The following is a 26,094-nucleotide window of genomic DNA, read 5'->3' as shown; positions in this document are numbered from 1 at the left end:
AGATTTTAGTCGCTCACAAAATTAGCACATTTCACATAGCATAAATAAGAGAGAATGAAAATAACGTGGATTTGCCAATCGCTCCATCACTTTATGCAGTGGATCAGATCGTAAACACATGTGACATCTTTGACTGTTGGATCCATATGGAGAATATGGCTCTTGTCCCAGCTGCAATGCCTGGATATTTTCCAAAACAAAAACAAAGAGAAAATGAAAAGATTTTCAGCATTTCTTGCCAAATTTGTACTAACCCAAACTCTTTCAAAATCAATTCATGTAGTTTTTGCATGTACTCAAAAAAGTAGTTGATATCATAACACAATTCCTTAAGCAAAGCCTATGATACATCATCACTTTTTTTTTTTTTTTAGGTAAGTAATCAAGATACTTGACTTGGAAAGCACATAACCTCAACAATAACAAATTGAAGCACAGCACTTACCTGATTAATAGTCATCTCTTCAAGATTAATATGAGTATAAATTTTGTCCTTTGCCAAAGCAGTAATATCACTGTCAAGAAGAAAACAGACATATCACTCTTGATGGTGGAATTGTAATTGAAATTTGACTCATAATGCAGAGTCCTATATTAGAACCAGAACTGACCTTCCAGAATATACATTTAATAATGAGTCATTGTCATCAACAATGGGTAACTTGAGTGGCAAAGACAAAAGGCGCAATAACATGAGGATGAAAGGACAATGGTGAAATATAAGTAAAGCATTCTCACTAATCTTATCACCCAATCCAATCCCCATTATCCCTTTTGTCCATAATTTTGTTGAACCAAAATTATATGAAGGAACAAAAATTTAAGCACAAAAGATAAAAACTAACACATCATTCCATTCCCAACCAAAGTTATAGTGAAAGTAAAATAGCCAATAAAATATATATATATATATAAACCAATTGCTTGAATTTTTTTGTAGTTTAAATTACCCAAATTACTTGAAGAGTAGAACAAACATCTATTATCTATATCATAAAAAACTAGTTAAATTTGGCACAGATCACAATGCAATTACAAACTCTATACTTGAATTTGACCAAAGCTATGTATTAACAAAAAACATGGTTTCAGAATCACCAATGCATCCCTAGGCATTCCCATAGCAAGGGACTAGTCACAATAACATCCAAATTTATTTGTCCATTAAGAATCACCAATCCGAAGTTTATACCTCAAGTAGGAGTATGGGACCTCAAACAGTTTAACCCAACAAACAGACAAACAAACCATGAAGAAACACTTCTCTTATGCACATTAAGATCTGCTGATCAAATGAAGCACAACCCTTCAACTTACCAAGCAAAACTAATTATGAGAAGTTGACAGAAATGCTTGGGGCTCAAGGTCGGCAAGTTTACCCCTCCCAGAAATAATAACCTGATATTCTCTTACCTTGAACTAGCAAACTCAACGCTAAACCGAGAGAAGAACGTGGTCTCAACATTGCCAATGGCCGTCGATTTGTTTCCCCAATTCCCGGAACCCAGGTACCTAAAGGAATTGCACAGATTGGTAGTTGGAGCATCGGTAATGTCCCCAGAAGAATGTTTAAAGTACCTGCAAATGCCTGAAAATTAGCAAGACATTGGTTAGTAAGAAAACACCAATTCTTGTTCAGGAAACTAAATAAAACCTTACATTTTAGTATTCCAGAAAGTGAGGCAAGGTGTAATAGCTGCGGAATCGAGGCATCGCCTGAAGATGAATGGATAACAGGAACTGTTGCCACATTATTTTGCAAAATCTTGAGAGCAACATCTTTCAAATTCTCATCTGGCCCAGCCTGCTAAACCAACATAAAAGTCAGCAGACAAAACCTACTCATGCTGGATATTAAAATGAAGAAAATCCCTATTTCAGAGGTGGAATTCCAAAAACAGATTAAATAATTTATGTGTCACTTGCTTCCTCAAGACTGACATGGGAGGCAATAACAAAAAATTATATGAATTCAATTAATTTAACAAAGCATATAGCCCTCAATAAAGAGGGATGGCGAAAAGGGGGCTCAAAGACCCCCTTAGTGTTTTGGTTTTCCTATCCTCTTGATATGTTAGAAGCATTTTTATTTTGATCAAACCCCTCAGGTTGTGAGGGTCTTGTGTTCTCTTTGGAGATTAGGTCTTGTTAGGTTGCCTTAGTGGCATATGTTATCCTTGAAATAAAACACTAAGAAAAAACCTATGCTTGAGTAAACCTACAGGGGTTAAAAGTGGCACATGTAGGGGCCAAATTGTTCAGTTTGAAAAATAGGGACCAAAGTAAAATATGGGTAAAACTACAGGGGTTAAAGGTGTAATTTATCCATAAATCAAATGGAACTACACACGTATCATCGATTGCAGGAGAAATATGACCCAATATTGATAGCAGCTTAGTAAAGAATTCCATCTAGTAAGACTTTTTTTTTAGTCAAAAGAAGCTGGAATTAAGATGTTGTAAAGGAAGACACAAGAAAGAGCCAAAAGGTAGTTACGAAAAGGGGTGTTCATCTTTGCTCATTGCAAAGATGTCAATGGCAAAGCCAGCATCCCAAAATTTTTGTCCTTTATATCAAGACTAAATAACTAATAACTAAAGTAGCCAACCCTGGTGATTCATTTACATGCCACAAGTAAAAACTCAGGTTCTTGTGTTCTCTCCGTGTCTTCCTTATATTCTCTTTGGAATTCTTTCCTTGGGCCAGATCTCAACATCAGCAAGTTCATCTGGAGCAATATCTTACCTCCCAAAGTACATTTCTTCGGATGGTTAGCATGGAAAAACAGAGTTAAAACAGCGGTGTTTCTGCTCGATATTGGTGTCCTAGGCAGCAATGTTTCTCCTTTATGTCCTCTCTGCAAATTGGCCCCTGAAACTGTTTCTCGTGTTTTGTTTCATTGTCACTTCTCTTGGACCATTTGGTCATCTGTGTTATATGAATGGGGGCTCTGTTGGTGTATCCCACAATCTGTAGCAGCTCTGTTCAATTGGTGGATGGGGGATAAATTCAAGCACCCACTCAGGAAATTTTGGGGAGCAATCCCACTGGTAGTCCTCTGGTCCCTTTGGAGGCTTAGGAATGAGTGTGTTTTTAGAGATGCTCATCCTAATTCTGCAGAATTGTGGGAACTTATTCAGATCAGATTAGCTCTTTGGCTTAAAGGTTCAGTCGAGGACGTGGTTCTCAATTGGAGACAAACCAGGCTATGCTATTAAGTTTAAAAGAATTCTATCTGTGTGTTGTTGAGCATCAGTTGCAGCATTCTTGGTACCTTTGTGTCTTCATTTGCTGATGTTATCTCACGGGTGGTTCTGCTGTTTCTGCTATTGTTCTGTTACTGATCTGATCTGTCAGTGATCTGCAATTTGTTGTTAGCCCATACTGTTGGTGATCTGTTGTTCTGCTTCTGAACTGGTTTTCTGGCTGGTGGTGTTCTGCTGGCTGCTGCTGCTGATTATGTGGTTAATTTAAACACTCCAACCATCTTTGGAGTTGTTCATAGGTGATTTTGGTTATGAGAACCTTGCGGAGCAAAATGTTTGTTTTGTTCTGCTGAATTGGTTGAGGCTGCTGAATTTGTTGAGCTAATCTGATCTGTTGGGCTGGTTCGGGTTTTATCTGCTGAATTGGTTGTTTGCTTCTGTTATTTTGTTTTCTCTTCTTGTTGGTTTCTCACCAACCGGAGCTTTGAGCTTAAAGATCATGACCAGATAAGCCTACTTAGAAGCTCAAAGATTTGTACCAATGACAACACAAACACACTGCACACAAAACAAACAAATTTACTTTAAACCCCCAAACATACCTCTCTTACAATCATGATAAAATCCAAAGCACTAAGAACTCCAACAAACTGTCCATTGCAGAAGTCCCAAAGAGGAGCCATAGGAATTCCCTGGAAATAACTAGTCTCAGAAAGGTACATATAAATGCTAGTTATTAAAAAAATAAATTAAATGCCTGAAAACATTGTAAAGAATTGACACATAAAAATGTGATCTGAAAGCATAGATGAACTTCTAATAAAATGTGACTTCAGGGAATTTGCAAATAACTACTGAAATAATCTAGTATATTGCACAACCCCACAGGATAAAACGATATTACTCATTTCTCCAACCAAATTTGGAATCCACTGGATTACATGCCAAATATTAGATAATTACACTCCATGATTTGCCAGAAAATCATATTTTATATGGTAACTTCATTGCAAACTATTTGCTTGTACACTCAATAAACTAACACTATACAGTCATTAGCACATCTTTCTAAGGTAAATAACACTCTAGCAATATCCAATAAATTTTAACATCGGAGAGAGAGAGAGAGAGAGAGAGAGAGAGAGAGAGAGATACTTGTTCATGCAGAATATGAAATGCTTGTTTTATAGGTAATCAACATCTAAGGCAATGACCTGCGAGCCACATGCATCTATATGAGAAACATGAAACATAGTTGCAGCAATCAAATCTATTTGATCTTCCAAGAGTGGATAAAAATAAAATAAAGTCAAGGGAAAATTATTCAAACCTTGCCTGACTCAGGAAGCAGCTCATAAGCCATGTGAGTAGATAGAAATATAGTAATATGGTGGCGGGAAACCTCTAAATCAGCTTTTGATACCCTTGGCAAGGCTTCATGCAATGGACCACCTGAAACTCTAACCTGCAATTATATACAAGTTGATAAATTAAAAGTCATAGAAAAGATCATCTAGCAATACTTCAAAGTCCACCTTTATCAATGTTCTCACTGATATAAGATGTGAATATGCAATACATAACACTTAAAGACAGATGTGAGCCAAAAAAAGATTTCTTGATTTTTAAAAAAAAAAAAAATCTTTTAAGACTCATTAATCACATTCCAAACTAGGGAAACCTCCATTGGCTTTAGACACTTCCTTTTTGCATTTTCTAAAATAAGGAATAAAATTTCTTTTTATTTCAAATTATTGAAAGAAATTCCAAAATTCAAATGGGGTTATACTTTTCACAGTTTTGAGTCCATCATATTGTTTCTGATTCAAGCGATTTTAGGAACGATCACATTGATTTGATAAGACAAAAAGGTGAAACCTGAATTAAACCAGTTATGCCGACTGTATTAGCAAGAGAATAGTAGGCAGGAAAAATCTGAGGGGTAACAACGGCAGACAAGCCCAAAACTATAGCAACAGTATGCATAGAGATAACCAAAGAATTTCTGACTTCAGCGATAACAACATTAGGTAACATCCTATACTATACACGTAGAAATCCACCAGTATCTGACTTTTACCACCAAAATACACAAAAGTTTGTAATAGCAAGAGTTCCTAATGGGTATCATGATTAGTCAAGTACAAATGTATACAGGATGGAAAAATGCTCAGCATGCTTTTGTTTGAAAATAGAATTTACATAGGAGCAAATGACAAGAGATATTAGGTTCCAGGCAACTAGCTGTAAAAAAAAAACAATTCATTATATCAGTCTCATACCAAACGCTGAAAAGCCTCGTTATCCACATCCATGTTAGAACCAGAATGCATTTGTGGATTTAGGATTCCAGGAACATAATCAGATTCCCTGGCTAAGAAAACAGTGTTCACTGTCCCATAGTTCCCATTCTCAAATGGCTAGTGCTCATCATGTCGCCACTCGCCATCAACAACAATCTTGTACAGTATGTAACAGAATCAAACAAACAAACAAACACATTCTATGTTCCTGAATTAAGTGGCAAGTATTTGCAGAGCTTAAATAATTCAGACAATTCCCAAGCATATTTCAGCTGCAGTAATGAATCAAAAATTTATTGCGAACCATCATGCTTACTTGGACCACGTATCATTTAGTTCTTTTCAAGTTTTCACTGCCCCACAAATAGCATCATTCTACTTCAGGGTAGTTCTTGATTATCGACAATCTCTTCATTGCTCTTTCTAATATGTATTGCAAAAGCTCTTCATTTATAAGCCCATATATCGCTTAACTACCAAAATTTAATTTCATAATAAATTTTAAAAAAAAGAAGTAAAGTTTACTTTAAAACTACACTTTGCGTAACTTTAGGCTGCCTACTCTGTTGAATTGCCCCGTTGTCAGTGGTGGGGGTTTAATTTATTAACGCTGTGTTTGGTTGGAGGATTTGGGAAGAGAAAAGGAAAAGGAAAAGGAAAAGGTAAGTGAAATGTGAATAAAATACACCTATATTTCACTACATTTCACACACCCTTTCCATTTCCTTTTCCAAATCCCTTCCCAAATCCCCCAACCAAACATAAGTGCCAACTTGGGCATCATGTACCTTCCTTCTTGCATTTAAAATGGTCAAATAGAAGATTTGACTAATTTAGAATGCAGTTTCATTAAATACTCTTGACTTTCTACAAACATTTGTAAGCATTTATTTATGTGTGTATATACATATGTATATGTATTCTGGCTCTGGAAATTCTTTGAACTAGGTACTCTAAAAATCACCATCACTCTCGTTCTACACTCCAATTAGTCAAAGTACAACCATACTTGTTACCTGTATACAAAGCATTGATGCTTGCATGAGATTACATAAAGCAAAGCAAACTTAGCCATATAAATTAAACTTGATATTAAAACTTGAACCAATAACTCTATAATTCATTTTTCATGACAAGTGGACCAAAATTAACTCCTTGAAGTAACAAAAGTGAGCAAAATTTGCACTCAGAAGTGTTGGAAGTTAGCCCCCCAATGTTAAATATCATAAAAATTATTGCACTCATACCAGATTTTTGCTACTAAGCTACATTAATGAAACCCACAATTGGGGTGAATATTGCATATTGGGACATTTTATTTTAAGAGAAGTTGTGCTACATATGCTTATTTTTTCTTTTTTCTTTTTTCTCTCTCTACCAAAAACCATTAGAGTTCTATTACATTATGTTTGAGCCACATTTACCATAAAAAACTAATACCCTCAATGCACTACCTTAAACATGATACAACTCTTATCCAAAACTGTTAATTTAGCAATTTGAACATTTTTTTTCCTGTTTATTTCCTTAATGTTTCCTTTGTGAAGCCAAGTAACATGGTATGAGGAGTAATTTTTCTGAAGTGAACCCCACAATTTATTGCATAGGCCTCAGTTTTGGCTTCATTCACCCTTTGCCAAAGACCAAGCAGGACCATGCTATTTTGTTTATTGTCAGGAACAAACTTCTCATGGAGTACACACATCCTGGGGTTTTTCAGAAGTCAGGTTATTTTATTTTTACATCTTGAATATATCTTTACTGCAGTATTGGTGCAGCATTCACCGTAGCCTATACACCGGTTGCTTAGGCTGGTTAATTCAGAATGTTTCACGATGCGAGTTCATGAATGCATCATGGGTGCCAATGACAGCATGATGTAAAGAATCCCGCAAAATGTTTACTAATTTTTTATGCCATAAAAGAAAATAAGAGTCAACTGAAAGTGCACCCTAAAGTCCCTATTAATAACCATTAGCTTCATAAACCAATAGGGTCAATATGGTGAACTCCTCACAAAAACCTAATGCATTATGCAAAATGAGCATACGAAGAAATAGAAGTCTACTGAGTTGAATTGTGCTTACCAAATAAAAAAGCCCACTGATAAAGACTTTCCATGCTTAGAGTTAATGACATCTTTTAACATTGGTCAACATATAATTCCAAAACCTTCTAATCCAACTTCTTTCTTATTTTAATAATGTTCTTTTTTCCTTCACTAATGCGCCAATTACAGCTCTTAGCAAATGTGCTAAATTCAACTTAACAAAATGAAAAAAAACTACATGAGGGTTCAAAAATATTGTTATTACCGATCATCACGGTAAACTTTTTGTGGAAATAGGAGGAAATCAAATTTAATATTGGGGTGTTTAACGCATTCATTAATATTCCATTCATTATGACAACACGTCCAAGTGAAGATCCCAAATTAACTCCTCTGAATCTAAACCTTCGCTGATTTTGTACATCAATTTAAAAATAAAATCACAAAATAGTAAATAAATCATTTAAAATAAATGATCACATGACAGCTAGGACAGAATCAGTTCATCTTCCAAGCTCAGCAACATTATGTTCTTGTGTGCAGAGAAGACACATCTTCTAAGCCGAGAAGAAATTTCTATACTTTGTGTTCAATTAAATTAAGAGAGAGAAATCATATCTGAACAATTAACAACAATACACTTGCTTCTTTGTTCCATAAGCATTCAAAATAATACAACTGAATTACCTCCCTTGTAATAAGTATTATTTGCAAGAAAACAAGATGGTGCATGGAGAAATACCAAAATGGGAAGAAGTGTTTACAATCGCAGCATATGACAGCAAGAACTTAGGGGATGAAACAAATTTTAAGAAAAAATATAGCACCATTTTCACATCCAACCACATCAAAAGGCAACATACCCCAAAGGGTTGCTAGAATTTACCACCAAGCACGTACATAAGTTTCACTATGCCCATAAAAAAACGTAAATGTTTTGTTTGTTCATGGAACCCATTTACCATATATGAACTCATCCACCATTAACGACACATAATTGACAAATTTGCATGAAAAAAATAAAAATAAATATGATTTAACAGGAAATTATTTGACAATAGTGATCAAGGTATTATTGAATTAAACTCGGCTCGAGTGGAATCATCAAAACCTCCTGAAGTTATAAACCAACTTGATGGTAACTTGGCTGCAAATAGTCTGAAATACAGTGAGACACCCTTCAACAGGAGTCATTGGATAATGGGCAGACCACCTTTACCAAAAAAAAGTTTACTTCCCATCAATTAAAATTAAACAAATAACAATCAATTGAACTAAGAATTACAACAAAGTAATGAACAATACAGTGCAGCTAACAAATAAAACATCAAAATCACACATGAGCATTTGAGTCTCACCCTGTAAAAGAGCTACAGAGAAAAACACTTCCTCCCCGATAAGGCCACACAAACCGCGTCGGGATTAGCGCCGTGCCTGCAGCGGTTTCACCGGTTTCCTTTGCATAATCCATGCCCGAATAGAACATTCACTCCCAAAATAATTGGTAACCCTCCAAGCAACAAACAAATTTCCTATTAACCCTAAAAGGATAAATAAAAATCAAAATAATTATTTTACAACCCAGTACACCATTGAAGCACATTCAATTCCCATAAATAAAAAATTAAAATAAACCCAGTACTTCAAAGTCGAATCTTCGAATTCTACCACCAAAAACCTCAACTTTCCAATGAACAATGCCTCACAGAGTACACGATTAAAGACACAATTTTAATGAAGCAAATACACATACGATTTAGAAAAAATAATAATTTTTTAAAAAAATTGGTCAGGTTTGAATGTCTACTAATTCACACTCAACAACATCCACACTCAACAACATCCACATCAGTAAATGTCTGCTAATTCAATAATGTGAAAGAAAGATAACATTTCTTTTGGTCAAGTAACAGGTTTGAATAGAAAAATAAATGAAGGACAGACAAAAGAGAAAAACAATAAAAAATCAAGATACAAAACTCAATTGAGCAACTAAACAAAATACAACTAGTACTACAAAAAAATTGCCTTCCAAATGTCTGAAAAAGCGTCAACGATGACCCCGTAAAGATGACGCGAATTGAGTGATAAGAAACACTCCAGCAGCTGCTCGAGGTCTCTCTCCTCAAACAGCTGCTTCGCTAATACCATCTCTATCATGGATGCCTTGACATCCCCATGTGGGTCAACCGATTCCATCACCACGGCGAAGCTGTCCTTCAGTTTCCCCTCCGCCGGAAATGATGGTAGCAGCTTCTTCATCCTCTTGTTGCAAGTTAGTGAAAGTGTCACGATCTTTTCTTTTTCATCGTCACTCTCGTAACCACACAAACCACTGTCGGCCGAGGAAGTGGTGACAGGGCGTGGTGTCGGCGTCGGAGTCGGAGGAGGAGGAGGAGGGGGGAAGAGCTGGTTGTGGGAATCGCCGGAGATGGAAGTGGTAGGGTGTCGTGTCGGCGGAGGAGGAGGATGGAAGAGTTCGCCGTTGGAATCGCTGGAGATGGGGGAGTTGTGGTCGGGACGTGGCGTCTCGTCCCACTTGCATGGCGGTGATTCGGGGAGGTCGTCTTCGTGTGTGCGGAACCCACAGCCGAAGATGGAGGAGACGCGGTGCTTGAAGGAGGGGCGGGGTTTGAAAGGGAGCGGGGTGGCCGGCTGGCAGTCAATGAAGAGAGGGGTGGGGGGGAGTTGGATAGGATTTTCTGGGATGTTGGACGAATTTTTGGCTCGGCAGAATTTGAAGGATGATGTCTAACGGGAGAAGAAAGCCTTGAATGCCATTGAATGTTTTGTCTCTCTTTCTCTTTCTCTTTCTCTATGTTTGTTGTATCTATATGATTTCAGTGTACGAATTAGCTATGCACTACAATATATAGATACAGGGGGAACGAAGAACGAAGAACGAAGGTGAATCAATGGAGGAAAATTTTATTATTAAAGGAAAACAATTTTATAAGGCAATGAATATGAATATTATTAAACGGAAATAATTTATAAGGAAATGAAGATCAATCAATAAAAAGAGAATATTATTATTAAAAGAAAATTATATTATAAGGAATATTAATATTATTATGTATTTTATTTTATTTATTTTTTTTAAAAGTTTGAATTGGAATCAATCGTGCACACTGGAATAGTGAAATGTAATTTGTAAAATAAATTGAAATTTTTTAATATTTTACCACTATATATTCTTTAAACGAAAATAATTTATAAGGCAATGAAGACCGATCAATAAAAGGAAAATATTATTATTAAAAGAAAATTATATTATGAGGAATATTAATATTATTATGTATTTTTATTTTTAAAATATTATTGTATATTATTATAAAGAATGTAGCTTCAATAAAGAAAAATACCATATTAAATATTTAATATTATTAGTATGTATTTTTATTTTGGATCATTTGCATCAAATAAATTCTAAAAAAAAATTAAAAAAACTAATTTAAAAAAAAAAAAGTTTGAACCGGGATCAATCGTGCATACTGGAATAATGAAATGTAATTTGTAAAATAAATTGAAGATTTTTAATATTTTACCAATATATATTCTTTAAAAAAAGTTTAATATTATTAAAGGAAAACAATTTTATAAGGCAATGAAGATGAATATTATTATTAAACGGAAATAATTTATAAGGAAATGAAGATCAATCAATAAAAGGAAAATATTATTATTAAAAGAAAATTATATTATGAGGAATATTAATATTATTATGTATTTTTATTTTTAAAATATTATTGTATATTATTATAAAGAATGTAGCTTCAATAAAGAAAAATACCATATTAAATATTTAATATTATTAGTAAGTATTTTTATTTTGGATCATTTGCATCAAATAAATTCTAAAAAAAAAATTAAAAAAACTAATTTTAAAAAAAAAATTTGAATCGGGATCAATCGTGCATACTGGAATAATGAAATGTAATTTGTAAAATAAATTGAAGATTTTTAATATTTTACCAATATATATTCTTTAAAAAAAGTTTAATATTATTAAAGGAAAACAATTTTATAAGGCAATGAAGATGAATATTATTATTAAACGGAAATAATTTATAAGGAAATGAAGATCAATCAATAAAAGGAGAATATTATTATTAAAAGAAAATTATATTATAAGGAATATTAATATTATTATGTATTTTATTTTATTTTTTTTAAAAAAAGGTTTGAATTGGGATCAATCGTGCACACTGGAATAGTGAAATGTAATTTGTAAAATAAATTGAAGATTTTTAATATTTTACCAATATATATTCTTTAAACGAAAATAATTTATAAGGCAATGAAGACCGATCAATAAAAGGAAAATATTATTATTAAAAGAAAATTATATTATGAGGAATATTAATATTATTATGTATTTATATTTTTAAAATATTATTGTATATTGTTATAAAGAATGTAGCTTCAATAAAGAAAAATACCATATTAAATATTTAATATTATTAGTATGTATTTTTATTTCGGATCATTTGCATCAAATAAATTCTAAAAAAAAAAATTAAAAAAACTAATTTAAAACAAAAAATTTGAACCGGGATCAATCGTGCATACTGGAATAATGAAATGTAATTTGTAAAATAAATTGAAGATTTTTAATATTTTACCAATATATATTATTTAAAAAAAGTTTAATATTATTAAAGGAAAACAATTTTATAAGGCAATGAAGATGAATATTATTATTAAACGGAAATAATTTATAAGGAAATGAAGATCAATCAATAAAAGGAGAATATTATTATTAAAAGAAAATTATATTATAAGGAATATTAATATTATTATGTATTTTATTTTATTTTTTTTTAAAAAAAAGTTTGAATTGGGATCAATCGTGCACACTGGAATAGTGAAATGTAATTTGTAAAATAAATTGAAATTTTTTAATATTTTACCAATATATATTCTTTAAACGAAAATAATTTATAAGGCAATGAAGACCGATCAATAAAAGGAAAATATTATTATTAAAAGAAAATTATATTATGAGGAATATTAATATTATTACGTATTTTTATTTTTAAAATATTATTGTATATTATTATAAAGAATGTAGCTTCAATAAAGAAAAATACCATATTAAATATTTAATATTATTAGTATGTATTTTTATTTTGGATCATTTGCATCAAATAAATTCTAAAAAAAAAAAATTAAAAAAACTAATTTAAAAAAAAAAAGTTTGAACCGGGATCAATCGTGCATACTGGAATAATGAAATGTAATTTGTAAAATAAATTGAAGATTTTTAATATTTTACCAATATATATTCTTTAAAAAAAGTTTAATATTATTAAAGGAAAACAATTTTATAAGGCAATGAAGATGAATATTATTATTAAACGGAAATAATTTATAAGGAAATGAAGATCAATCAATAAAAGGAGAATATTATTATTAAAAGAAAATTATATTATAAGGAATATTAATATTATTATGTATTTTATTTTATTTTTTTTTAAAAAAAAAGTTTGAATTGGGATCAATCGTGCACACTGGAATAGTGAAATGTAATTTGTAAAATAAATTGAAATTTTTTAATATTTTACCAATATATATTCTTTAAACGAAAATAATTTATAAGGCAATGAAGACCGATCAATAAAAGGAAAATATTATTATTAAAAGAAAATTATATTATGAGGAATAGTAATATTATTATGTATTTTTATTTTTAAAATATTATTGTATATTATTATAAAGAATGTAGCTTCAATAAAGAAAAATACCATATTAAATATTTAATATTATTAGTATGTATTTTTATTTTGGATCATTTGCATCAAATAAATTCTAAAAAAAAATTAAAAAAACTAATTTAAAAAAAAAAGTTTGAACCGGGATCAATCGTGCATACTGGAATAATGAAATGTAATTTGTAAAATAAATTGAAGATTTTTAATATTTTACCAATATATATTCTTTAAAAAAAGTTTAATATTATTAAAGGAAAACAATTTTATAAGGCAATGAAGATGAATATTATTATTAAACGGAAATAATTTATAAGGAAATGAAGATCAGTCAATAAAAGGAGAATATTATTATTAAAAGAAAATTGTATTATAGGGAATATTAATATTATTATCTAGTTTATTTTATTTTTTTTAAAAAAAAGTTTGAATTGGGATCAATCGTGCACACTGGAATAGTGAAATGTAATTTGTAAAATAAATTGAAATTTTTTAATATTTTACCAATATATATTCTTTAAACGAAAATAATTTATAAGGCAATGAAGGCCGATCAATAAAAGGAAAATATTATTATTAAAAGAAAATTATATTATGAGGAATATTAATATTATTATGTATTTTTATTTTTAAAATATTATTGTATATTATTATAAAGAATGTAGCTTCAATAAAGAAAAATACCATATTAAATATTTAATATTATTAGTAAGTATTTTTATTTTGGATCATTTGCATCAAATAAATTCTAAAAAAAAAAATTAAAAAAACTAATTTAAAAAAAAAAGTTTGAACCGGGATCAATCGTGCATACTGGAATAATGAAATGTAATTTGTAAAATAAATTGAATATTTTTAATATTTTACCAATATATATTCCTTAAAAAAAGTTTAATATTATTAAAGGAAAACAATTTGACAAGGCAATGAAGATGAATATTATTATTAAACGGAAATAATTTATAAGGAAATGAAGTTCAACCAATAAAAGGAGAATATTATAATTAAAAGAAAATTATATTATAAGGAATATTAATATTATTATGTATTTTATTTTATTTTTTTTTTAAAAAAGTTTGAATTGGGATCAATCGTGCACACTGGAATAGTGAAATGTAATTTGTAAAATAAATTGAAAATTTTTAATATTTTACCAATATATATTCTTTAAACGAAAATAATTTATAAGGCAATGAAGACCGATCAATAAAAGGAAAATATTATTATTAAAAGAAAATTATATTATGAGGAATATTAATATTATTATGTATTTTTATTTTTAAAATATTATTGTATATTATTATAAAGAATGTAGCTTCAATAAAGAAAAATACCATATTAAATATTTAATATTATTAGTATGTATTTTTATTTTGGATCATTTGCATCAAACAAATTCTAAAAAAAAAATTAGAAAAACTAATTTAAAAAAAAAAAGTTTTAACCGGGATCAATCGTGCATACTGGAATAATGAAATGTAATTTGTAAAATAAATTGAAGATTTTTAATATTTTACCAATATATATTCTTTAAAAAAAGTTTAATATTATTAAAGGAAAACAATTTTATAAGGCAATGAAGATGAATATTATTATTAAACGGAAATAATTTATAAGGAAATGAAGATCAATCAATAAAAGGAGAATATTATTATTAAAAGAAAATTATATTATAAGGAATATTAATATTATTATGTATTTTATTTTATTTTTTTAAAAAAAAGTTTGAATTGGGATCAATCGTGCACACTGGAATAGTGAAATGTAATTTGTAAAATAAATTGAAATTTTTTAATATTTTACCAATATATATTCTTTAAACGAAAATAATTTATAAGGCAATGAAGACCGATCAATAAAAGGAAAATATTATTATTAAAAGAAAATTATATTATGAGGAATATTAATATTATTATGTATTTTTATTTTTAAAATATTATTGTATATTATTATAAATAATGTAGCTTCAATAAAGAAAAATGCCATATTAAATATTTAATATTATTAGTATGTATTTTTATTTTGGATCATTTGCATCAAATAAATTCTAAAAAAAAAAATTAAAAAAACTAATTTAAAAAAAAAAAGTTTGAACCGGGATCAATCGTGCATACTGGAATAATGAAATATAATTTATAAAATAAATTGAAGATTTTTAATATTTTACCAATATATATTCTTTAAAAAAAGTTTAAAAGTTGAGCCCCATTTCTGAGTTTGCTTTGGGCCTAAAAAAATTAAGGCTGACCCTATCATGTAGGCCTAGATCATTCTGGTCCATGAGACTGTGAGTATAAACACAAGAAGTAAAACTACATTTGGTTGTTTAGTAGATAGCGTGAGGACCTAAACAAGACAACTAACGGATGTTTGAAATATTAATCGACAATTAAATATCCTATTGAGACACATTTAAGAGAATGTTATGAAATTCCTTAGAAAATTGACACAACACAACAATCATTCAGTGCAAATGAGGTAAGGGACTCAACCAAAACACCATATGGAAAAGATTGCAAGAAGTTTCTAGATACAAATCCACTTTAACAAAGAACCAGAAGAATAGATTGAATTGCACAACTCAAGAATTTAATCATTATGGTTTTGAATCATTTGCATCAAATAAATTCTAAAAAAAACTAATTGAAAAAACTAATTAAAAAAAAAACTCCTTGAAAATTCATTGGAATAGTGTCTGTTCTAATCAAAAGCGAAAGCAGATGCTCTGATCAACCTAGTTTGTAAATCCTTCAATATGTCTGCAGACAAACAGTTGGAATCAAATTCTGTTTGAATCACAATTTCAGCTTCTTTTTAGGCCGTTTCACTACAGCATCTGCAATGTCCTTTGATGACTGCAACAGAAAAACATTAAAGACTAAGCAAATGTTACAATTTTGATTTGACTAGCATGAAATGGTCAATGGCAACAAACCTTTTTTTTTTTTTTTTTCCCTTATCTTTCTTTTTCTTCTTCTTCTTCTTCTTCTTCTTCTTCTTCTTGTGTTTCTTTGACTCAATTTTTTCACCTCCATCTTCCAAAGTATTCTATCATATTTTCAACCAATTAGGAAGAAAAATAGGTCATAGAAACACACCGGTTTATTGAAGCTTTTCCAAAAATGATTACAGGAACACAAAAATAAACCACCTCATAGTCGCCAAAAGAGTCTACATGTCGAACTATTCTTCCTGAATGTGAAGCCCCACATGTTATAGAAAGAACATTAGATTTTATTGCTTATTGCAATATGAGAAATACTATAGGGATATATGTAACATCCCAGATATCATTAATGCGAGTAGATCAATCACATACGTGCAGGAAAGGCAACCATCATCATAGCGTAATAGATGAAGTATAAAACAAGTGAAATTATGAGAATACATTCAAGTAAATATATACTGTATCAAGGATTTTGTCCAGAATTGATCAAATTGAATACTCATTATTTCCACACACAATGTACAGAGAGAACCAGTTGTCGCACTGCCAAACCTCCATACAAACACCAAATGATAAGAAGGGAAGAGATCAAGCACCCACCAACAAATACAACCACATCCCAGTAGATTGATAGTCTAGGAGTGAACACTGGCCGGTAAGCCCACCTAGAACCAATTAGGTATAGTACCAATTGTAAATACAAATGAATGCGAGTACAATACTACTTTGTCAAATAGGGATAAAAACACTAAACTTTTGTAAGTCATTATCAGGATAAGACAAACCAAAATTTGGAGAAAAAATCCGTTAATGCTTACTATAGTTAGCTGTTAGAATTCCAACTCTAACAAGAAATTAGATTACAGATATCTTCTTTTAACTATTCTGCATATATTCATCTGAATTATGAAAATACCAGCTACTTGAATATGGACAAGAATAAAAAAGAAACAAAAGTCAAAATCAATGAGATTTAGTAAATCACTATTATACCAAGTCTAAACCATATAATCCAACAGGAAAGACTCTTCGAAGAAAAATTAGGTCATGAGTTGGGTCATGTATATAAGGCTTATAAGTCATGAATTTGATCTGCATTGCACATAAGGAAAAAAAGGGGTGTCCACAAACTTGAATAGGTTTAACCAGGTCCATAGCCTAGTTCGAGAATAAAGGAATTTAACACCATTGGGAAAAAAACTACAAGATATAACTGGTAAGTACTTGCATTTACAATATCCTTTGCATTTTTGACAGCCCGTTCAACAAGTTTGGGCTTTATAGAAGCCAATCCATTAGGCTCTTGAAGTTTTCTTTCGAGGAACTTCACCAAAGCCGCAGCCTTGTTTGTTGTCAATGGCCCATCGGGGTGAGGTAACCTACAGAAAAAGCATCATATTGTGAACAAAAGGCTTAAATTTCAAGTGATTTTTTTTATATAAAATTATACAAGTTATAGATTAATGGAGAATTCAGTAGGGAATTTCTTCTTATTTAGGTTATTGAGTTGGGTACTTGGAAATTTGAGGAGGGGATGAAAAAATAAGAATTGGGTTGTGCCATATTAATCAAATAAATATTATGCGAAAACATACAATAACCGACATGATACTCGAACAATATGCTTGATCTATTCCATCTAATTGGGGGCAAAGTCTGAATTTTCAATTCAACACTCTTTCTCGTGAAATTCACCTAAGATACAATAATAGTCTCATAATTCAAGGTAGAGAGTTCTAAGTTTTGGTATGAATTAGTGAAAGGGATCAAAGAATGAATTCAGATTAGTCTGAGAGGTTGCAATGAGAGAGTAGTTGAGTAGGGTACTTGGAAATTTGAGGAGGAGGGTACTTGGAAATTTGAGGAGGGGATGAAAAAAATAAAAATTGGGTTGTACCATATTAATGAAACTCAATGCGAAAACATCCAATAACCCACATGATATTTTTGAGAGGGAGTTTTTTTAGTATGTCTGCATGTTCTTTAAATTTTCATCTATTTATGCTGCAAGATAATCTTGTCATATGTCTATTACTTTCATATACCCTTGTGGCAATATTAGTTGTTTTGCAGACTGTGACACTAATAACTATTTTTTAGATGATAGCACTAATAGCATCTTGATTGGTTGTTATGGGTTGGGGTGATTAGGATTTTATTTGTTAGGTGTGTTCTGTCACGGAATTGTCAAAGGGGGAGATTGTTAGATTTTTGTAACTGGCAATTCCGTTTGACAAAACTTTTTTCAATTATAATTTTATTCGCTCTTATATTTCAATGAGGATGTGAGTATTTAGTTGTGAATCCAATCTGAGTTGTGCCTATGCAGAGTAGCTTGTGATCTTGATCCTTTCATTTTTGCCACTTCGCTGAAGCAAAAAGCAAAAATACTGTCGAAGTTGTTTGACCGCTTGAGCAGTCATTTGTGCGTTCCAGCAAAGAAAAGAATCCCTTAGTACTTTTACAAAGCACCTAAATTTCTAGGAAGAAAGTTTTACTGCTCGAGTGGTGAATGTTGCGCTCGAACGGTCAGCCTATATGTTTTGCACCACCTTTACTCACACCGCTTGAGTGGTAAAGTGTGCTCTCGAGCGATCTTCGTGATCTAATTTTCTATAAAGTGAGCTATTTGTTATTTTTAGGGTTTGAGCCGTCCAGATTTTCAAAGAGGAAGAAAAAACAAAGTATTTTATATTGGATGGTGCTTTAAGAGTGCTTTCTTGATGATTTAAGACTAATCAATGGATCTGTAGGTTTTGTGTGTTTTCTTTAATTCACAAATGAGAGAGTTGTTCTTCGATGAATTTCAGAGAATTTGGGCCTAAAATTTTGGTAGATTCCGGAGTGGCTCGCCGTCGTGAATTCGATATCCGCGTTGTAGATTCAACGTTGGGCAAGCCAATTCTGAGGTGAAGACGGTAGTGGAAGAGGCATATTGGAGTTGGTTAAATTCGGGTGTGGATTCGCTAGATAATTGAGGATCCACATATGTAGTTCCTTTTTATTTTCTTAGTGGATTGTTTTGTGACTTTGGCCCGTAATTTTTTTTATCACAATTGGAGGCGCTCCAATTGTGATTTTTCCACGTTAAATCGGTGTGTTGATTTGTTTTTGATTATTTAATTGGGATTGTTCTTCGTTATTTAAAAGTGAAACGTAATCACAAATCAATATCTAAGGGATTTTAATTTTTTCAATATTCAAACAATATGCTTTATCTATTCCATCTAATTAGGGTAAAGTCAGAATTTGCAGTTCAAGACTCAGTAAAATTCTCATGAAAGTCATCGAAGATACAATAATAGTCTCATAATTCCATGAATAGGGAGTGAAAGAGATTGCAAAATGAATTCAGATTAGTCTGAGAGGTTGTAATGATGATTAATAAACTAAATTGATTTTTTTTTTTGTTTTTTAACTAAAGATTTATAAGAAAGTAGTTGAGTTGGGTACTTGGAAATTTGAGGAGGGGATGAAAAAAAAAAAGAATTGGGTTGTGCCATATTAATCAAATACAAAGCAAAAACATACAGTAACCCACAAGATATTTAAGCAATATGCTTAATCTATTCCATGTGATTGGGGGTAAAGTCTAAATTTTCAGTTCAATCAAGACCCAGTAAAATTCTCATGAAATTCATCAAAAATACAACTATAGTCTCATAATTCCATGAGTAGAGAGTGAAACAGATTGTTGAATGAATTCAGATTAGTCTTATAAGTTGCAATAACAATTAATTAATAAACTAAATAGATTTTTTGAAAAAAAAAAAAAAAACTAAAGATATAAGAGAGAGAGAGAGAGAGAGAGAGAGACCTGGGTTGTTAAAATCGCGGTTCAATATTTTTTTTTATATAAAATCTATACACTTTTTCAATACTTCTTCCGTCTCAAAATATTAGTCCCTTATTTTATTTTTTATTGTTCTAAAATATTATTCACTTTTTAAAAATCAAAGACTAAAATAATATTTATTTTTTATTTTTCCCTTCTTTTAAATTAAGGGTAAATTACAAACACTTCTTTAGGTTTGATTAAAATACAAATCGCCTCTCTGTGGTTCTGAAAATTACATCCCACCCTCCGAGGTTTCTAATTTCATAGCAAATCGCCAATTTTATTAATAAATTATTTAGTCAATTAACGATTTTTAATGATATTAGAAATATGTTTTAATTAATAATTTAGGTAATTTTATTCATGTATAGGAGATCAATTATGAATTTTATTTTTTTAATTAATTCTGTTAAATAAAAAATTCTAATAAGGAAGTATTTATAATTTTTTAAATCACAGGGAACAATCTGTATTTTAAACAAATCTCGAAAGATGTATTTATAATTTATCCTTAAATTAATTAATACCACAAAAAATATAATTATGACAATTAATATTCTCTAAAAAAATATACTCTCAAAAAACAATTTTCAAAAATTAATTTTTTAAGGTAAAATAATTATACTATAAAAAAATTAAATTTCCCAAAACAAAACTACATTATTTTTAAACGAAGTGAGTATATTTTTTCTAACATTTCAATTTTAACAAGTGATGTTCCTTATCATATTTATTGATCTACAACACTGTTTATTGTATTATTTCAAAGAAAATAATTAAAGCCTACACCTATAGCCTACACCTATTTGTAGAGGGCATTGGAGATCTAAAAGGTGAGATTGAAACACGGTTTACTCTCTCAACCAAACTCGGTATATACACCCATTTAAAAAAAAACTCTGCATATACCTCTCTCTCTCTCCCCCTCTCTCCCTCCTTTATACCTTCGATGACCAACGTTCCAGCTGCTTCTTGCCGACCGACTCCACTGCAGTTCTTCTTCCTCCATTCTTTGACAAGTGCTAGGTCTTCTCAACTCCACCACATAGTTCCCTTTCATCCAAACAGCCCAGTATCTATCTCCTCTCTCCACACCAAATATTTTCCAACCTCAAGCCCAACAATTGCATTACCGACGGCAGACCCAGAGCCATCCTCTCACTGATTACGGAGTAATGGATGTATGAATAGATGTGAACCTGTTCATGAAATTGCCAATCAGATTTAGATATACCCAAATTCTGTAAGTAATATTTGAATTTAATGAATATCTCGTATGTGCTATTATTTTTTTTTTTTTTTGTATATATGCTTCATATTTTTACCCAAAATCTTGATCGAATTTATTTTGCATCTGGAGTTGTTTGATTTTGATAGACGGTTTCATCTCACACCGAAACGCGATTTTCTCTCTTAAGAATTGCGTATCTCCCACAAAATCGTCACCTACTGTAACGATTCCTGCTACTAAGGGTAATATCAAAACCAGGAATGTTCACAAAATTAATGTTTTGTGTAGATCACACCAAATATTATTAGTGAATTTTTACTCAATCAAAATGAATAATCCAACATGATCCAAAGACCCAGTTTCAGGCAAAATATTTTTGTTCAAAGCTGGGTTGTGCATGCCTAAATCTGATAGAACAAGACAGGAAGAATCACCACAAGACAATGACAGCAAGAAAAGAGGAGGAAGGGTATAAAGGCAATAGCTATAGATGCAGGTAATGTGCAATGTACACATACCACCAGTTTGTCATTTGAACAAAACGTTGTAACCCAGATCCAACTACATGCCACGTATTAGTACTGCTTTCATGAGAGATCTCAAACTCATTAATAGGGGCAGTTCGCTGCTTCTGCACCATATCAGCCACATGGTTCAAGTGTACTGGATTATTCCAACCTGTCAGACACCCAAAGGCAACACAAAAGAAGTAGAAGATTGTAAATGTATATAAACAAATATATACATATATACCCCTATATGTAATGTTTTGATTGTCTCATCTGTTCTCTCTCTCTCTCTCTCTCACACACACACACACACACACACTCACACACTCACACACACACATAATAAAATCATAAATAAATCCCACAATCACAGCAAAGGACAACCCCAATGCATATTGATACTCTTTATTGGTATCGTTAGAAATGTGCACATAAGCACATGCACATTAGATGCACATATAAATAGATATACACAATGCATTCTAATGAAGAAAATAAGATAAATTTCCAACCTTCTTCCTTATTGTCTTCCATTCTTTTTCGTACAAGCTCATAGGCAGCACAGGTCACTTCATGAGTAGCCTCTCTCATAACAGCACTCATGCAAAAAGGTTCAATGCCACGAGCTTGCAAGTTTTCCTTGAATGATACCCACCTTTCAGATGCCTCCAGAAGATCCATTTTGTTGTAGGCAACTAAATACGGCTTTTCAGCAAGTTCAGGATTGAACAGTTCTAGCTCAAGACGAACTGCATCAAATTCATATTCAGGTTGCTGTGATGAACCATCAACAACATGTACCTAAGGTTCCATATTGATAATAGTTCTATTAGTCCGAAAAAGAATTGGCCCAAGCAAATCCACAAATAAAATAGAAGTAGAATAACTCTACATCTGAAGTAAGAATAAAAGCTCTAGTTTCACAATCTCACAAAATAACATTGTGTGGCGAATTTCAAAAGCAAGAAACAAAATGTACAGCTATGACATCTTTCTTCAGTAATTACTCTATAAAGCAATGCTATTTCAAAATCTTAGTGAGCAAGCACAATTTATGAGAGGGTTTATACCAAAGCAGAACATCTTTCTGTGTGCCGGAGAAACTCATGGCCTAAACCAAAACCTCGGTGTGCTCCTTCAAGTAAACCTGGGAGATCAGCTACGACCATTGTAGAATCATAGTCAAATGAAACAACACCGAGATTTGGAAGTAAAGTTGTAAAGGGATAGTTTGCAATAGCTGGCTGAGCAGAACTAATAACACTAAGAAGTGTGCTTTTCCCTGCATTTGGAGCACCTATTATTCCAACATCAGCTACCAACTTTAGGTCTAACTCCAACCACCTGGTCAAAATGCTCACAAAATAATTAATAACAAAATTGAAAGACTTCCACTAACCATGGAAATTAGCTCTGAATAACCTTAAAAAGAAAAAAAAAAGCTCATGCCCAATGCACAAAGCTCCAGCTTATAACAAAGTCCAAGACTGAGAGAGGTAGTAGCTAGACAACCTTCCCCCCATTTCTTATGAAGAGACTATTCTTGAGGCCCCTTATTCATAAATACACCAACCATGAATGTTACCGCTAAAACTTGGATGAATTGGTATCCCGGGCATGTATTAACAACTTATTAATTCCACAAGTGAGTCTCACTATCAAAATCTTGGTGATCTAAAACTTTGTATCTCCAAATGCAGTGCCACTTGGAATAGGAGATATTGCAATTGTGACCCATCTGACCCCCTAAAATGGTCAGACTCTTGTATACTTAATTGTAAAAATATAAATTAGTGAACTCAAAGAATATGAGCTATAATAATAGACTTTGCTGCACTTTGTACAACAGTTATTTATTTATTTATTGACAAGCAAAATAGTAACTATTTTAATGCACAGCGAAGGCATCAACCATCTACACACGCATGTACCAGCAAAAGAAACAACCGAACTAAACAGAACAAAACCCTATACTCTCAACAAGGATGTACAAATCAAATAAAAAATCCACGAAACCATTTCCGAGTGTTAAAATCAATATATGCAATTACCTATTTCAAATTTTTAAAAATCTGAACAAACAATTTAAGAACTTGAAAGACTCACAATTCTGGGCCCTCCTCTCCAATCTCTGCAATCTTTGGCACCTTGTTCGTCCCCGACTTAAAAGAAGCATTGCCTCTCCCTCCTCTTCCACCTGGCAACAACAATGCCCTCTGCCCCGGATACAACAACTCCAAAAGCACCTCCCCTTGCTCTCCATCCATGGCAGCCTCCCTAATAACCGTCCCCGGTGCCACCTTCACCACAACATCCTCTCCCTTCGCCCCATTCTGCTTCTTCCCCTGCCCATGGCTACCCCTCCCTGCCCTGAAATGAATGTTCTGTCGAAACGGCAATAACGAATTCATCGACCCATCAACTTCCACATACACATTCCCACCCCTCCCTCCGTCGCCACCGGATGGTCCCCCAAACGGCACGTACTTTTCTCGCCGGAACGCCACCACCCCATTCCCGCCATCACCGGCCTTAACAAAAATCTTCGCTCTGTCAAAGCATCTCATCACCGCCGGCACTCCTTTCTCCTTCTCCTTCACTTCCTCTCCTTCAATTCCATCCCCACCAACCACATCCCCAGCTTCTCCACCCTCAAACCCTAACATTTCACCACCATAGTCCTCCTCCTCCTCCTCCTCATTATCATCGTCTTCGAATTCAGAATCAGAATTCACCTCGAACAATTTGAACTTTCCGTAAGAAAGCCCTAGATTTTCATCAAACAACTCTTCTTGACTCGATTCGTCGTTTTCAATCTTTCGAGTTGAAATATTCAATTCGGATAGCTTGACCTCGGTTGAGGAGTGGAGAGAGGAGAGAAAGAAGTCGTCTTTGGGAGGGAGGCGGGTGTAGGTGGTGGCGGCATCGCCGCCAAAGACGGAGGAGAGAGGCGGCGGCGGCGGAGGGTGGAAGTCACGGGAGGTGGTGCGAGTAATGCGATGGTGGTGGTTAGGGTTTGATTTGCAGAGGTTTCTGGGGAGGGGGTTGCGAGGGTTTGGAGTATTGCGAGCTAGGGCTTGTGGAGATATGTATATAGATAGAGATGAAGCCATTGTTGAATTCTCTCTACTGTTTTGTGATTCTCAAAGTCCCCAGTTTTTTTGCAGAGCCAACATGGAGAGGAATTAGTGGATATAGGGGTTACGTGTCTTTGGCCACGTGTCGGGATTTATTTTCGATCAATTACACAAATAGTCCTTAAAAAATACTTCGGTGACCTTCGACAAATTTTTTATAAATTAGTTTTTGTTTATTTTAAAAAAAATATAAATTACAAATGTATTTGATTTAAATAGAATATTTTAAAAATATAAATTAAAAAATTTATTTATTCATACCTAAAATATTTATATTTATTTTTTATTATTTATGATAATAGGATTATACACATTATAATTAAAAAAAATTAATTAAAAAATTTATTTGAAAAAAAAATTTTAGTCAAATTTTGAAATTTCTATTTAAAAACTAACGTAAATTCATTTTTTGAGTTTACGTTTTTTTCTCAAATTTATAAATTGAGACAACCATTTATAAACCAAAAAAATTATCTAACAAGTTTTTATGATAGTTGTTAAAATTTTTGTAAATATAAACTGAAAACTGAAAATGAAATAATTACCAAACATGCCTATTTCGTTTTGATCTTAATTTTTCATTTATAATAAGGGAAGGGTTTAGGGTGTTTGGATATGTAAGGTACATATTATATGCATTTGTGTAAAGTTTTATAAATATACATAAGTTGTTTCATAAAATCACACAAATTTTTACAAATATACATAAGTTATAATTTCTTAAATTTTTGTAAGTTAAATATTTATAAAAATTTACACGATTTTATAAGATAATTTACGTATATTTATAAGAATTTACGTAAATATATATGATATATATTTACATACATAAGAATTGTCCTTATAAAAAATACAATTATATTCTTTAATGTCTAAAATATAGTTGATGTAAATATTCATAGTCTAACAATAATTTAAGAAAATATTACATTTGATTAATATGTGATTTTTAAGAAATTGATATGAAATTAAATAGTTCAAAATAAAATAAGTTATATATTTTATGCATTATTTGGGTAATTTATCTTTCATTTTAACAAACGAATGATTTGAGAATTGTTTTTTTAGAATTTTTTTTTATTTTTTAAGCAAAACAAGTTAATATGTAATGGTAATAGTTTATTTAACTATATAAAAATAAAACAATAATTAGGGTATATA

The 26,094-nt window shown here is 31.6% G+C and overlaps 1 protein-coding gene and 1 pseudogene across 1 annotated transcript; both read right to left on the bottom strand.

Annotated features, from left to right (window-relative positions):
* Positions 1 to 21: 21 nt before the first annotated feature.
* On the bottom strand, positions 22 to 9,270 carry LOC145788996 (sucrose nonfermenting 4-like protein; annotated as a pseudogene).
* Positions 9,271 to 20,719: 11,449 nt separating this feature from the next.
* Positions 20,720 to 26,077, bottom strand: LOC145793130 (GTP-binding protein OBGC, chloroplastic-like). Its single transcript, XM_082875753.1, has 5 exons — positions 23,903 to 26,077; positions 22,867 to 23,140; positions 22,309 to 22,597; positions 21,806 to 21,965; positions 20,720 to 21,255 (listed from the first exon to the last, which is right to left on the bottom strand). The coding sequence occupies exons 1-5, from the start codon at positions 24,907 to 24,909 to the stop codon at positions 21,222 to 21,224; spliced, it is 1,764 nt and encodes a 587-aa protein (XP_082731879.1). The 5' UTR covers positions 24,910 to 26,077; the 3' UTR covers positions 20,720 to 21,221.
* Positions 26,078 to 26,094: the final 17 nt, after the last annotated feature.

The sequence above is a fragment of the Camellia sinensis genome, chromosome 6, assembly GCF_055761805.1.
Source record: "Camellia sinensis isolate YWXY chromosome 6, ASM5576180v1, whole genome shotgun sequence".
NCBI lineage: Eukaryota > Viridiplantae > Streptophyta > Magnoliopsida > Ericales > Theaceae > Camellia > Camellia sinensis.
Note: the sequence above shows the minus strand (reverse complement) of the source record. Positions and strands in the feature narration are given on the sequence as shown.

What these genes read in the sequence shown, in the direction of transcription:
- LOC145793130 (XM_082875753.1), bottom strand. Translation starts at nt 24,909, where the DNA reads ATGGCTTCATCTCTATCTATATACATATCTCCACAAGCCCTAGCTCGC. An exon ending in CAGAAAGATGTTCTGCTTTG is followed by an intron (nt 22,598 to 22,866) that starts GTATAAACCCTC and finishes ATGGAACCTTAG; the next exon opens with GTACATGTTGTTGATGGTTC. An exon ending in GTTCAAATGACAAACTGGTG is followed by an intron (nt 21,256 to 21,805) that starts GTATGTGTACAT and finishes TTTCATGAACAG; the next exon opens with GTTCACATCTATTCATACAT.